General features: G+C 46.6%; 1 protein-coding gene across 1 annotated transcript in view; it reads right to left on the reverse strand.

The window, feature by feature from the left end:
- The window catches only part of AP1G2 (adaptor related protein complex 1 subunit gamma 2), a 41,247-nt gene that overhangs the window by 7,424 nt on the left and 20,868 nt on the right, over positions 1 to 12,955 (reverse strand). The window contains exons 11-19 of the mRNA XM_087714236.1: positions 10,808 to 10,921; positions 9,914 to 10,054; positions 9,747 to 9,801; positions 8,154 to 8,276; positions 5,974 to 6,063; positions 5,572 to 5,702; positions 4,183 to 4,287; positions 2,080 to 2,230; positions 86 to 203 (exon numbers count right to left, since the gene is read on the reverse strand). Of these exons, the coding sequence (XP_087570362.1) occupies positions 86 to 203; positions 2,080 to 2,230; positions 4,183 to 4,287; positions 5,572 to 5,702; positions 5,974 to 6,063; positions 8,154 to 8,276; positions 9,747 to 9,801; positions 9,914 to 10,054; positions 10,808 to 10,921 (1,028 nt within the window). The remainder of the gene's footprint in view (positions 1 to 85; positions 204 to 2,079; positions 2,231 to 4,182; positions 4,288 to 5,571; positions 5,703 to 5,973; positions 6,064 to 8,153; positions 8,277 to 9,746; positions 9,802 to 9,913; positions 10,055 to 10,807; positions 10,922 to 12,955) is intronic.

Genomic DNA, 12,955 nt, shown 5'->3' on the forward strand with positions numbered 1-12,955 from the left:
ATCCAACCGAGAGGCTCAAATGGTTGTAAACGGGAAGGAACCCTTTGCTGAATGGATCCCTCTTAATAGATCCCTCTCGTTCTACCTGAAGGCTTTAGATCCTGAAGCAAGCCAAGAAGGGATCCGCTTCCCACGTGGGCTGGATCGGACAGAGCAGGAGATGTATCTGCAGGGTCTCCGAGAAGGTCCAAGAGATCGAAGACCTAGAGAGAGAAAGACAAGAAGAACGGAGTCGGAAGGGAGCTTAAGAGGTCAACTAGTCCAACCCGCCTTTCTCAATCAGGAGATTCTACACCATTCTGGATAAATGGTCATCCAAGGTCTTCTCAGAAACCTCCATTGTTGGCGATGAGCAGTCTTTCCCTTGAGGAAAGAGAGGAGGGGGTTAATTTCAGAACAAACCACGATTCATGGTCAGGATTTGTCACAGTTGTTCCCGGAGCGAGGGGGGGGGCGAATCTCAGTTTTTGGGTGACCTCAAAACCGAATTCTTCTTCTAAAAAGAAAAAGATTTAAGATGATGGTCCTGGAATTTACAGTTACATACTAAAAGGGGGAATTAAATAGCAAAGATAGGATTAATGGGGGGGGGGGAATGAGGGGGAAAAACTGGGGAGAGATACCAAAACAATCGAATTAAAAAGGAGAAAAAAAAAGATCGGAAAGGGAAAATATAGAAATTTCCAGAACAAGAAAAAAGTTGGCAATTGGGTGGAGAGACGAAAATATAAGAGAAGTGAAATTCCTGACAGATGAAGAGAAAACGGTTGGAAGGAGGAAATTTACTCGTAGAATTTACTCGTATGGAGATGGATATGGATAAATACGGATTTACTCGTAGAATAGGATGAAATTCGGTAAATATAGCCAATGGTATACAGCCAGTAGGATTTGAGGGAAATAGATTAATGTTATTAATTGCGGATAATTAACTCAATGGAATGTTTACTACATCAAATTAAATGTGTGGCTATATGTTTATCGATAGTAAAAACGGAAGAATAGATGGCAATGAAATGTTAACATTTGATCCGCTTGCGAGAGGCAAATGATGATGTCGTTTACAGATTAAGAAGAAATTCAAGTTAAGCTGGAAAACATGGAAAGGAAACGAGAGGATTGAAATACCAAATGAAAATATAATGTAAAACATGGAAAGGAAACGAGAGGATTGAAATACCAAATGAAAATATAATGTAAAAGGAACTATGTATAATAGAAAATGTAAAGGAGAAAATGGGTGTAAAAGAAATTAAAATAGGTAACCAAAAATAAAAACTTTGTTTTAAAACAAAAAAACCAATTTTTTTCTGCTGGATGCCTAGAAGAAAAAGAACAAAATAGAACAAGATTTTCCCAAACCTTGGTAACTTTTAAGAAGCGTGGACTTCAACTCCCAGAATTCCCTCCTGCTGGCTGAGGAATTCTGGGAATTGAAGTCCACTCAATTTGTTCCCCCGGGGCCGACGCAAAGAAAGAGATTTGTTAAAGCACAATTTACACCCTTGTCAGCAAAAGCTCCAAATCACCAAGCAGTCCTCGACTTACGACCATAAGCGAGCCCCAAAATTTCAATCGCTGAGCGAGACATTTTGTTCGGTGAATTTTACCCCGTTGGACCACCTTCCTTGCCACCGTTATTAAGTGAATCATTGCAGTCGATAACAGGATTGTGAAGTAAATCCGGTTTCCCCCGTCGACTTTGCTTGTCCGAAGGTCACAGAAAGGGATCGCTTGACCCCCGGGAGGTTGCGACCATCATAAATACGAATCAGTTGCCAAGTGTCTGGATTTTGATCACCTAACTGGGGGGGGTTGCGACAAAAGTTCTGTGAAAATGGTCGTAAGTTGCTTTTTTTCTTCCTTGGTCACTAAACGGACTGTTGTAAGTTGAGGACTACCTTGCTCTTTATAAGACTTCAATTAAACTTTGTCTAATAATCAAGAAATAAGGGAAATTGGGTTTAAAATTAAACCCCTTGTAGGAATAATCCGATTTATACTGTATTAAGCTTCTTTTAAGGATTTCATGGCCTCTGCTGCCCCCTCCTGCCCAAAGCTAGGCACTGCATCGCCCACCTCCTTAGGTGCTTGGGGTTTGGGATCGGTGGATGGCTCCCCCTGCAGGACGATTGGGGTAACAATCTCATTTCCATTCTGGTCTGTTTCCTGGCTTTCCTTGCTATCCCCAAATTTCTCCACCACCGGCATCTTTTCCAGGATGGAGGCTCTGGAAAAGGAAGGAAAAAAATGGAATGCCTGAAAAAAAATTATTTTTCAGCCCACCAGAGGGGGAGGATGGTGCAAAATGACAGAAATAACAGAGTCGAAAGGGGTCCTGCGAGGTCCTCTAGTCCAGCCCGCTGCTTGGAGGTTGGAGTCTAGATCTTTCTCTGCTGACATCAAATCAGGAGTCTGAACTGTTGGTGCGATGTTTCCCAGCTTTAAGATGGGTGGACTTCAACTCCCAGAATCCCCCAGCCAAAGCAAATTCCATGAGGCAAAAGAATACTCTTTGCTGGCTGTGGAATTCTGGGAGTTGAAGTCCGCCAGGCTTAAAGTGGCCAAGGTTGGAGAGCCCTGCTCTAGATGGGTGGACTTCAACTCCCAGAATTCCCCAGCCAAAGCAAATTCCATGAGGCAAAAAAATAATAATACTTCAAAACAGTATTTCTCAACCTTGGCTACTTTAAGATGCGTGGACTTCAACTCCCAGAATTCCTCAGCCTGCCTCACCCAGCTGGGGAATTCTGGGAGTTGAAGTCCACCCATCTTGAAGGGAACCGAAAAATTCTAGTCTTGCTCAAAATTCAAAGCATTCGCCAGAAAATTAACCCAAAGCCTGCGGACTGATTTCAACGGAAGGGATCCGTCTATTTTAAACAGAGAATTTAGTCTTTTGAACTCAGAACCGTCTTTTTAAATGGAGTCCGACGCCTACGAAGCCGTGGGGGTTTCTGGGAGTTGAAGTCCACACGTCTTTCTCAACTTTGCCAAGCTGGAGAAACACTGAACTTAAACAAAATGGAACCCAAATCCAGAATCTCTCTATATAAAAGTGTGTGTAAAGGTTCCACCACAAAACCGTGTTCGACTAAACTGCACTCGACGAAACCGCGTAGCTGACGTCATCAACAGGGCGACAACATCGCGGAGAAAGAAGCACGCTGTAAACGCTAAACCTAAAATTAACCCCTAAATCTAAACCTAACCCCCCTAAACCTAATCCTAAACCTAACCCTAAACCTAACCCTTAACCTAACCCTAAACCTAACCCTAACCCTTAACCTAACCCTAACCCTAACCCTAACCCTTAACCTAACCCTAACCCTAACCCTAACCCTAACCCTAAACCTAACCCTTACCTTAAGTTGAATCGGCTTGCTTTCAAAGCGCTATTTAAAGCGCCCTTCTTTCTCCGCGCTCGCTGTTGCCGCCCTGTTGATGACGTCAGCGACGAGGTTTAATCGGGCGCGGCTTAGTCGAGCGCGGTTTTGTCGTGCCACGGTGTGTAAATGTGTGTGTGTTCCAGCACCCTTCGGGATGGGTGTTCTGTTAAGATACAGCCTGTTGTGCCTTAAAAAGGCTTCTACTGTACTGCTGTAAAATGGCTTCTATTGTACAGTGCAGTGGAGTTGCCATGGTAACGGCTTCACAGTACTCGACAAGGGGGCTCCCTCTGGTAAGAGGGGAAATCCAACATTAGAAATGATGTTTGGTCCAGATATTTTCCCCCTATAAATCAATCCCCCGGCAACTCCGGGTTATCGGCTAGTGTGAAATAAAGTGAAACATTTGAAAAAAACATTCTTTATCGACCATATTACAAACTGCAATCCAGGAGACTCTTTTGCTTGGCCCACTGGTTGGGATTGGGGGGGGTACGCCAAGGATTTGAGGGAATTGGGCCGGTCAAGTTTCTTGTCCTCATTGTGCCTGCTGCTTTGGTTCGGCAGGGATTTCAGGACAAAAATGGGTAAAGGGATGGGGAAGAAATGAGCAAGAAGGAGTTGTTGAGAACTATGAAAGGCCTCCTTTCCTTTTTACGCCCTGCCCACAGGTTTCCACCCAACCCCGCCGACAATAAGGACTAGTAACTTAAGAGAATCGTTTGACTCTGAACTAAGAAACATTGGATGCGGAGCGCTGGGCTTTTGCGAGACGAGACCAGCTAACAAGTACCTGAGGTGATCGTATTTTCGGAAAAGGGTGTTGTATTCCACTGCTCGCTGTTGTAGTTCCACGTCGTGGCAGCTACAATAAATCGAAACCAAACTCCGAATCCGGCTTCGAATTGAGGAAGAGGAGAGGGGGGAAAAAAATGAGAGAAAAGGAAGTTACTATCTCATTTCTATTCCTTTTGATACGCCGGCCGCTAAAACCCTACTTCTCGGCAGCTTGCAGGTAGTCCTCAACTTACGACCACAATTGAAACCGGTATTTTGGTCACTAAGTGAGTGAGGATGTGACCAGTTTTGACAACCATGGATATCGTGGGCGTTGAGCGAATCTGGCTTAACTCACTGCCTTCTCCCCCGCGATGTGCATGGGACCGCAGCACATCGCGACCGTCGTAAAGGGGAGTCAGTTGCCAAGCTCCTGAAATATGGTCATGTGACCCTAGGCTTCCTTAGCAGCACGAAGCCGAGTCCTCGTCCTTCAGATGCCGCAATACTTGGTTAGAATGCAGGAATGAACTAAGTGTCTCCTGCAAACTCCACTCCCCTGGCGCTCCCTCTTTTATTTCCTATGGGAGGGGCCATTCACCGTCCACCTATGGCCTTTCTCCCAAGTCGACCCTTGTTCCTTTAGCTGTTCCCTTCGTCTGGCAATTCTGTGCATGCGCACACTGGGAACAGGCTCCAGCTGTTCTTCTGCCTCACTGATGTCTGACTCCGAAGGCAGCTGATAACTGTCGGACGGCCCTGGCCCCCTCTCTGCCTCCGACACAGAGTCCTCATCAGAGCCTTCCCCAGACTCCAGGACTGGCCCATGTTCAACTTTAATCCCACTTCAAAAGGTGGTTTTTAACCAGTCCCAATTTTCAATTCACAACGCAGTTCTCGGCAAGCGACGCAACTTTTGGCTTTGATTCCCATAATCCCCTACCATCTGGGGATTATTGGAGTTAGGGGTTCCCCATTCTGAGCCAGAAAAGGTGGACAAGGATATGGTAAAAGGTTTTATCCCACTGACAGATGGGAAGGTGAAGCTGCAGTTCTGGCAGCTGCCCACATGATGGCGCTCTCACATGAGAGAAAGGGTGCTACAGCGCCCTCTAGTGCCAGAGAAAACTCATATTTTCTGGCCCAGGATGAAAATATTGATTTTTGAACAACAGGCATAACCACAGTCCCAAAAAGGGCATAAAATCAGGTCAGTCATGTAAATGACCCATTTTATGACTGCCACAACTATAATAAGCAGATTCCATTAAGTGAGTCATCACTTGACCACACAATAAGGAACCCACAAAACTGCACACTGGGTTTGATCGGACGACGCAACAACTGGGGAGCAATTCTGCTTATCCTGAATCAATGATAGGATAATTTTTTCCCCCGCACTCACTTAATGTCGACGTCCTGGAGGCGCGTCCCAAGCTTCATGAGGGCAGTGAGAGCGTAGGCCCGGGTGGAGGGCAGGGACAGATGTGACTGGAGGACACGTTCCAGCAAGCTCAGCATGTCCTCGGCGTCTACCTGAGAAGATAAAAAATGAGGACACGGCGCAATGAGGATCAACAGCTACTAAGATTGTTGGCTGAGCAGAGACAAAAACAGCCAGGGAAATGATTGGAGCCTGGGAAACTCAGGAGTGCTCAGTTTATCAAGTATCAACAACACAAGGAAACAACAGCCAACGACATAATAGCCAGCCATCAACACCAACGCAATCTACATCTAAAAAGCTACATACAACAGGCGCCACACATGGAACAGAACTTCACCGACGCATTTCGGGAGATCTCACCTGCTGCGGCTCCACCTCATCGCAATTCCCGTCAAGAAGGAAGTGTCCGTATTCGCCAAGGCACCAGGTGGCCACTTGGACCAAAGGTTGCTGTGATGGGACAGAAACCAAGTGCTATTACGCCACATCCAGGTGGTCCCCGATTTACGACCATTCATTTGGCTCAAAAAAAGTGACTTGCCACGAACCCATCCTTGCACTTATGACCGTGGGAGTATCCCTGCAGTCATGGGATTGCAACCATGGCATGTATTTGCAGCCATGTCCCGTGGTTGACGTGGTCATCTTTTTCAGCCAGCTTGCAACAAGCAAAGTCTGGATTCACTTAATGACCGAGTGATTTGCTTAATGACGGTGGTGGAAAGGTCATAAAATTGGAATGTGTTCCCATGTTGGAACCTGCTAGTGATGGTTGTAAGTTAAGACGGCCATAAAACGGGTCACCCACATGACATATCTGATTTGATGAGCTTTTTTGTGACTGTCATTAAGTGACCATTGTGGTTGTTAAGTGACTGCTATGCGATTAAACAGTCGCTAAGCGGCCAGTCGTAAGTCCAGGACTATCAATATAATATTTACTTTTCACCCTGGGCCAAAAATTAAGTGGTGCGGTGGCCTAGAGGTAGAATTCTCACCTCACAATCAAGAGGCTGTGAATTCGATCTTAGGTAGAGAAATATATCTCTATCTCTGGATACAATGAATATATATCTGCTGAACAAAACTCCACATTGGCAACAGGAAGGGCAAAGGGCCAGTAAAACATTCACCTTCATTCAGTTGCCCAGACTCCACTCCGCAAGGGATTATGGAGTCGTTAAAAGATGATCTTGGGCTGAAAATGTTGGGTTTTCTTTCCTCTGATCCCTAGAGGGCGCCATAACCTACTTTCTCTCAGGCTGAAGCACCACCGTGTGGTCAATGGGTGGAACTGCAGCCTCAGCTTTGCAGCTTTCAGTGGGATAAAACTTTTTTTTTTCTCCCTTTTGCGACGCGATATATTGTTCTTCTTAGGCTGACTTCAATCTTGGGCCCCAAGATAGATCAGGGATGTGCTAATCCCCCTTCTTTCTGCTCTGAAACGATCCCCACCGCGATCTATTCCGGTGGGATCTACTCCGAGCAAGGCCTGTTCCCTCTGCTTAATGCAATTTCCTTCTGCTCAATGTAATTTTTAAGGCTGGAGAAAATGCTGAATATTCTTTTACGGATTCTGAATGTGCCACACGTAAGCAGAACCAGAAGAGAGCCGTTCTCTGCGTCTGCGTCTTGGCAAGCAATTAAATCTGGAGCTCTACAAAGCCCTTCCTAAAATATTGATGTCCCGAGCTCCTTTTAATCCAGCAGCAGGGACACCTGAGGTCAAATAAGCCAAAAATGGCCGCCGGTAGCACAGGATTTCAGCCCCCGATTCACCGCTTCGATCGCCTGTCCTGGATGGATTGTACCGTTCCTGAAAACTAGAGCGGTAAATATGTCCATAACCGTGATCCTAAGTGAAATATTGATATTATAGGTAGTCCTCGACTTACGGACGTTCATTTAGTGACCGTTCGAAGTTATAACGGCACTGAAAACAGTGACTTCTGACCAGGGATGGGTTGGAAAAATTTTAGCAACTGGTTCTCTGTCCGGTTGCTGGGTGGGCGTGGCCTACTTGGTCTCCTCACAGCAGGGGAGTGTTTTCCCCCTCGCCATGTTCCAAAGGCTTTTAGCGAGCCTCCGGGAGGACGAAAACGGTCTCCCCTAGGCTCCGGAGGCCCTTCGGAAGCCAGAAATGGGCCCGTTTCCGGACTTCTGGAAATTCCGGAAATTCCGCTAAGCCTGTTTTTCAGCCTCGGCCCTTTCAGAGCCCCCCAGGTAATGGCATGATGAACAGGCCGTATGGAGACTCCCGGGAGGTGCAGAGCAAGATGGGTGTGGCCAGCCAGTCCTTACAACAACCAGTTCAGCGAATCGGACGCAAAATTAACATCCAGTTCACCCGAACCAGTCAAAACCGTCTGAATCCCATCCCTGCTTTTGACCATTTTTCACAGTTACACTGCAACATATCTAAGACTATGTGATCAAAACTCGGGCGACTAACTGAAGCAATAATTTTTTTGGGATAAATCTTTCCTGCCGGATTCGTTTAGGCCTCAGGATATCATGCGAACGCTGAAACCGTCACATACCTGGGCGATATCTTGGCTCACTGCGGCGTACAGCTGATGAACGGCGTAACTATGAAGCTCCTTGGCACCTCCAATCAGGTGGATGAGGTTGGGGACGGCGTCATCCCGGATGTAGCAGCCCGCCTGCCAAGGAGAAAACCGAGTAGGTGACATTTGTCCTCCATTTAGAAGATCCTCTTTGTTTACTCTGACTTTAATCACTCTCCCCCCACAAGAGGCAGGAAAGGAAGATCCATAAGAAAATCTTGTCTTTTTTATATAACTTTCAAATAAGGAAAAAAAAAAAGAGAGAGAGAACCAGGTCATCCCCTGAAGAAGAGAATATGTAAACACAACAACGGATAGAGTGGATGGAGGGAGGAGTAGAAGGAAAGATAGGAAGGAGAGGAGAAAGGAGAGGAATAGGAGAAAGGGAAAGGCAGAGGAAGAATGGGAGGGAATGTAAGAGTAGGAAAGAGGGGAGGAATGGGAAGAAGAGGGGAAGGGGAAAGGGGAGGAAGGGGAAGGAGAGAAGGGAAAGGAGAGGAGGAAGGAAGGAAGGAGAGAAGAAAGAGAAGAAAGGGGGGTAGGAAGGATAGGTTCCACCACAAAACCGCGGTAGACTAAAGCGCGCTCGACGAAAGCGCGTACGTGACGTCATCACAGCGCGACGAAAACAGCACGCTGTGAGCGGTAAACTTAAAATTAACCCGTAAATCTAAACCTAACCCCCCCAAACCTAACCCTAAACCTAACCCTAAGCCTAACCTTTAACCTAACCCTAACCCTAACCCTTAACCTAACGCTAAACCTAATGCTAACCCTTAACCTAACCCTAAACCTAACCCTAACGCTTAACGTAACCCTAAACCTAACCCTAACCCTTAACCTAACCCTAACCCTAACCCTTACCTTTACGTGAATCGGCTTGCTTTAATTTAATTTTAATTTTAATTTGATTTATTTTTAATTTTATTTGTCGCGCTGCTGATGATGTCACGTACGCGCTTTGATCGGGCGCGCTTTAGTGGACCGCGGTTTTGATGGGTCACGGGAAGGAGGGAGGGAAGCAAGGAGGGAAGGAAGGAGGGAAGGAAGGAGAGAGGAAAGGAGGGAAGGAAGGAGGGAAGGAAGGAGAGAAGGAGAGAAGAAAGGAGGGAAGGAAGGAGGGAATGTAGGAGAGAAGGAAGGGGGGAAGGAAGGAGGAAAGGAAGGGGGAAATGAAGGAGAGAAGGAGAAAAGAAAGGAGGGAAGGAAGGAAGGAAGGAAGGAAGGAAGGAGGGATAACAATTAAACAATTGTAGTTAAATGGAGATATAATGATGGCAACGTGTATAAATATCTGAGTTAAAATACTTCAGTTAATATGAATTATGCTTGATGACTGTGGAAGAGACACACGGAAGTCTTTTGAAACCAACTGATACACTTTCTACAGTATGTAAAAAAGGAAGATTTTATGTGTTGTGTTTGTTTTGAAATAAAATAAAATAAAAAGAAAATCTTCCCTGCCTGCACTACCAAATGCAACCTCTAGAGGGCAGCAGGAGATTTAGATGATCTGCGTCCCTCTGCTGCCACCTAGTGGATCCCAGCACCAATCCTTGTTCTCACCATGATCAGAATCTGGAGGATGGTATCGATGTGCCACCGTTTGTTGGGCGCGAAGCTGTGGAAGGGAGTCAAAAGGTAGAAGAGAGCTCGTAAAGATTCCCGCAGAGCCGGATAGGTTCGTCCTGCTCTCTATCGCCCTCTTGCAGGGCAATGGTGGAATGACTCACTTCTCGGCAGCCAGGAACAATCCGGAAGCGCACTCTGACTTCAGATCCGGGGAGCTGCTTTCCATGAAGGCGAGCAATTCCTTAGTGGTTGTGCGAATGTTAGCGTGGTTGATCAGGGATAAACTCAGCTGGAGGGCTCTCCTGGGGAGCAAAAAGATAAATAAATCAGAAGCACGTTTTTCTATTTATCAAAATTAGAGCTTTCTCCCATCTTCGGGCCCGTTGTGATCTGCCAATGGAGGTGGCAGTAGAATCGGGGAGTGAGGAGGTTGGGGAGGGACATAGGCCAGTCCTGGAATCTGGGAAAGGCTCGGAGGAGGGCTCTGCGTCGGAGGCAGAGAGGGGGACAGGGCCATCTGGGAGTTATGTGCTCCCTCCGGAGCCTCCAGAGTCGGACATCAGCGAGGCAGAGGAGCAGGAGGAGCCTGTTCCCAGTGTGTGCATGCGCAGAGCTGCCAGAAGGCAAGAGCCGTTAAGACAAAAGGGACGACTCGGCAGTAAGTCTTGGAGATGATTCGCCCCTCCCATGGGACATAAAGGAGGAGCAAAAGCAGGTGAGCCTTTGCAGGAAGCAACTTGGTTCGTTGTGGTTGGTTTAAATTCTGAAGCTCCGTTTGGACTCTGTGCTCCGTGTGGCCTTGCAAAGCTAATTGCCAACGAGGTCTCTGGCAGCGTTTCAAGGGAGAGAAAGGTGAGTGCTTATCAGCCTTCTCCCGAAAGACTTTGGCAGACTTCGGTCGGACTTTTTACAAACTTTTTTTTTTTTGACTCATTAAGGGCTGTGAAGGAACAGAGTTCACAGCCGTTGAAATAAAAAGAGGGTTTTTGGGGGGGAAAAGTGTGTTCTTTCTACTCTCTCAAGAAACCTACGTCAGAACGGGGCCTTCAGCTCACCTCTTCACCGTCGAGTCGGGATCCGTCAGGCAGCCGAGGACGGTGGTTCGGTGTCTCTGGACAGCGTTGTTTTCCGTTTGCAACAATTTCTGGAGTGACGTGAGGGCCACGTATCTAAACATCCCATCGATGAAAACGTTAATAGAATCGAGCGGAATTTAACCTCGTTTCCTCTGCTGCCCCCTGGTGGAATTCTGGGTGCAAAAATGCCCATTGAGCTAAAACGGATTTGCTTAACGACCGTGGGGCTTGCTTAACGGCACCCCTATATGCTTAATAACCACCGCTTTTTTTAAACCAGCCAAGTCAACCGCGGAAGCCAGATGTGCTTAATGACCGCGTGACTCACTGAACGACGATGGCGTGAAGCTCCTCGATTGGGCGCAATAACTTGACAACTGCCTGGCTTACGTGATGGAAACCCGGGGTCCCGATTGTCGTTGTAAGTCGAGGACTACCTGTACTGTCCACATGTAAAAGGGGGTGGGGCTTCAGATAGTCCCACCCACCCTTTCAAAAGCCAATGACTATTGGCTGAATATCCCGGCTGGGAGCGATCATGCAATCCAATGTTTTTCAATCTGGCAGTTTTTAAGACTTGTGGACTTCAACTCCCAGAATTCCCCAGCCAGCATCACTGGCTGGGGGATTCTGGGAGTTGAAGTCCACACAGTATCTTTGAAGTTGTTAAGTTTGAGAAAGACTGATAGATCACTCCCTTCAGCTACGACGGGAATCCATGGCTATAACAACCCTGACAGACCGCCATCTAACCTTGGTTTAAACAAGGTTTAATTTTAACAATGTTTAATTTCGTTTGGTTTCCCATAACATAGGAATTGTGTTTTGTTAACTCAAGGATCTAAAGTGTTGAGAAAACTAGACATTGTGTTTTTTCCTTTTTTGTCTAATCTTCCTTCCTTCACTCGCTCCCTCCCTCCCTCTCTACCTCCCTCCGCCCTTCCTTGTTTTCTTTGTTTCTTGTTCCTTCCTTTCTTCCCCCCTTCGTAACTCCCTTATTTCCTTCCCTCATTCTTCCTTATACATTCCATTCCTTTCTTCCTAATTCCCTTCTTTCCTTCCCTCCCTCCCTCCCTCTCTTCTGGTTTTTTTCTTTCCTCCCTCCTCTCTCATTCCTTCCTAACTCCCTTATTTCCTTCCTTCCTTCCCTTCTTCCTTCCTTATTTATTCCACTCTCCTTTCTTCCTAATTCCCTTGTTTCCTTCCTCCCCTCTCTACCTCCCTCCCTCCTTCCCTCCCCCATCCTTCCTTCCTAAATTCCTTGTTTCCTTTCTTTTTCCTTCCTTCCTCCCTCCCTTCTTCCCTACTCCATCCGTCCTTCCTAAATTTTTTGTTTCCTTCCTTGTCCCTTCCTCCCTCTCCTTCCTTCCTCCCTTATTTACTTCCCTCCCTCCTTCCTTATTTATTCCCCACCTTTCTTCCTAATTCCCTTGTTTCCTTCCCTCTCTCCCTCTCTCCCACCTTGTTTTCTTTGTTTCTTGTTCCTTCCTTTCTTCCCCCTTTCCTTCCTTCCTTCCTAATTCCCTTATTTCCTTCCCTCATTCTTCCTTATTCATTCCATTCCTTTTTTCCTAATTCCCTTCTTTCCTTCCTTCCTTCCCTCCCTCCTTTCCTCCCTCCCTCTCTTCTTGTTTTTCTCCTTCCTCCCTCCTCCCTCATTCCTTCCTAACTCCCTTATTTCCTTCCTTCCCTTCTTCGTTCCTTATTTATTCCACTCTCCTTTCTTCCTATTCCCTTGTTTCCTCCCCTCCCTCCCTTGTTTTTCTTTCCTCCCTCATTCCTTCCTAACTCCCTTATTTCCTTCCTTCCTTCTCTTCTTCCTTATTTATTCCACTCTCCTTTCTTCCTAATTCCCTTGTTTCCTTCCTTCCCTCTCTTCCTCCCTCCCTTCTTCCCTCCCCATCCATCCTTCCTAAATTCCTTGTTTCCTTCCTTTTTCCTTCCTCCCTCCCTCCCCATCCTTCCTTCCTTCCTAAATTCTTTGTTTCCTTCCTTGTCCTTTCCTCCCTCTCCTCCCTCCCTCCCTTATTTACTTCCCTCCCTCCTTCCTTATTTATTCCCTGCCTTTCTTCCTAATTCCCTTGTTTCCTTCCCTCTCTTCCTCCCTCCTTCCTTCCTTGTCTCCTT

Source organism: Thamnophis sirtalis, unplaced genomic scaffold, assembly GCF_051295495.1.
Source record: "Thamnophis sirtalis isolate CommonGarterSnake01/CBP01778 unplaced genomic scaffold, rThaSir2_p1.2 scaffold_4, whole genome shotgun sequence".
NCBI classification, from domain to species: Eukaryota; Metazoa; Chordata; class Lepidosauria; order Squamata; family Natricidae; genus Thamnophis; species Thamnophis sirtalis.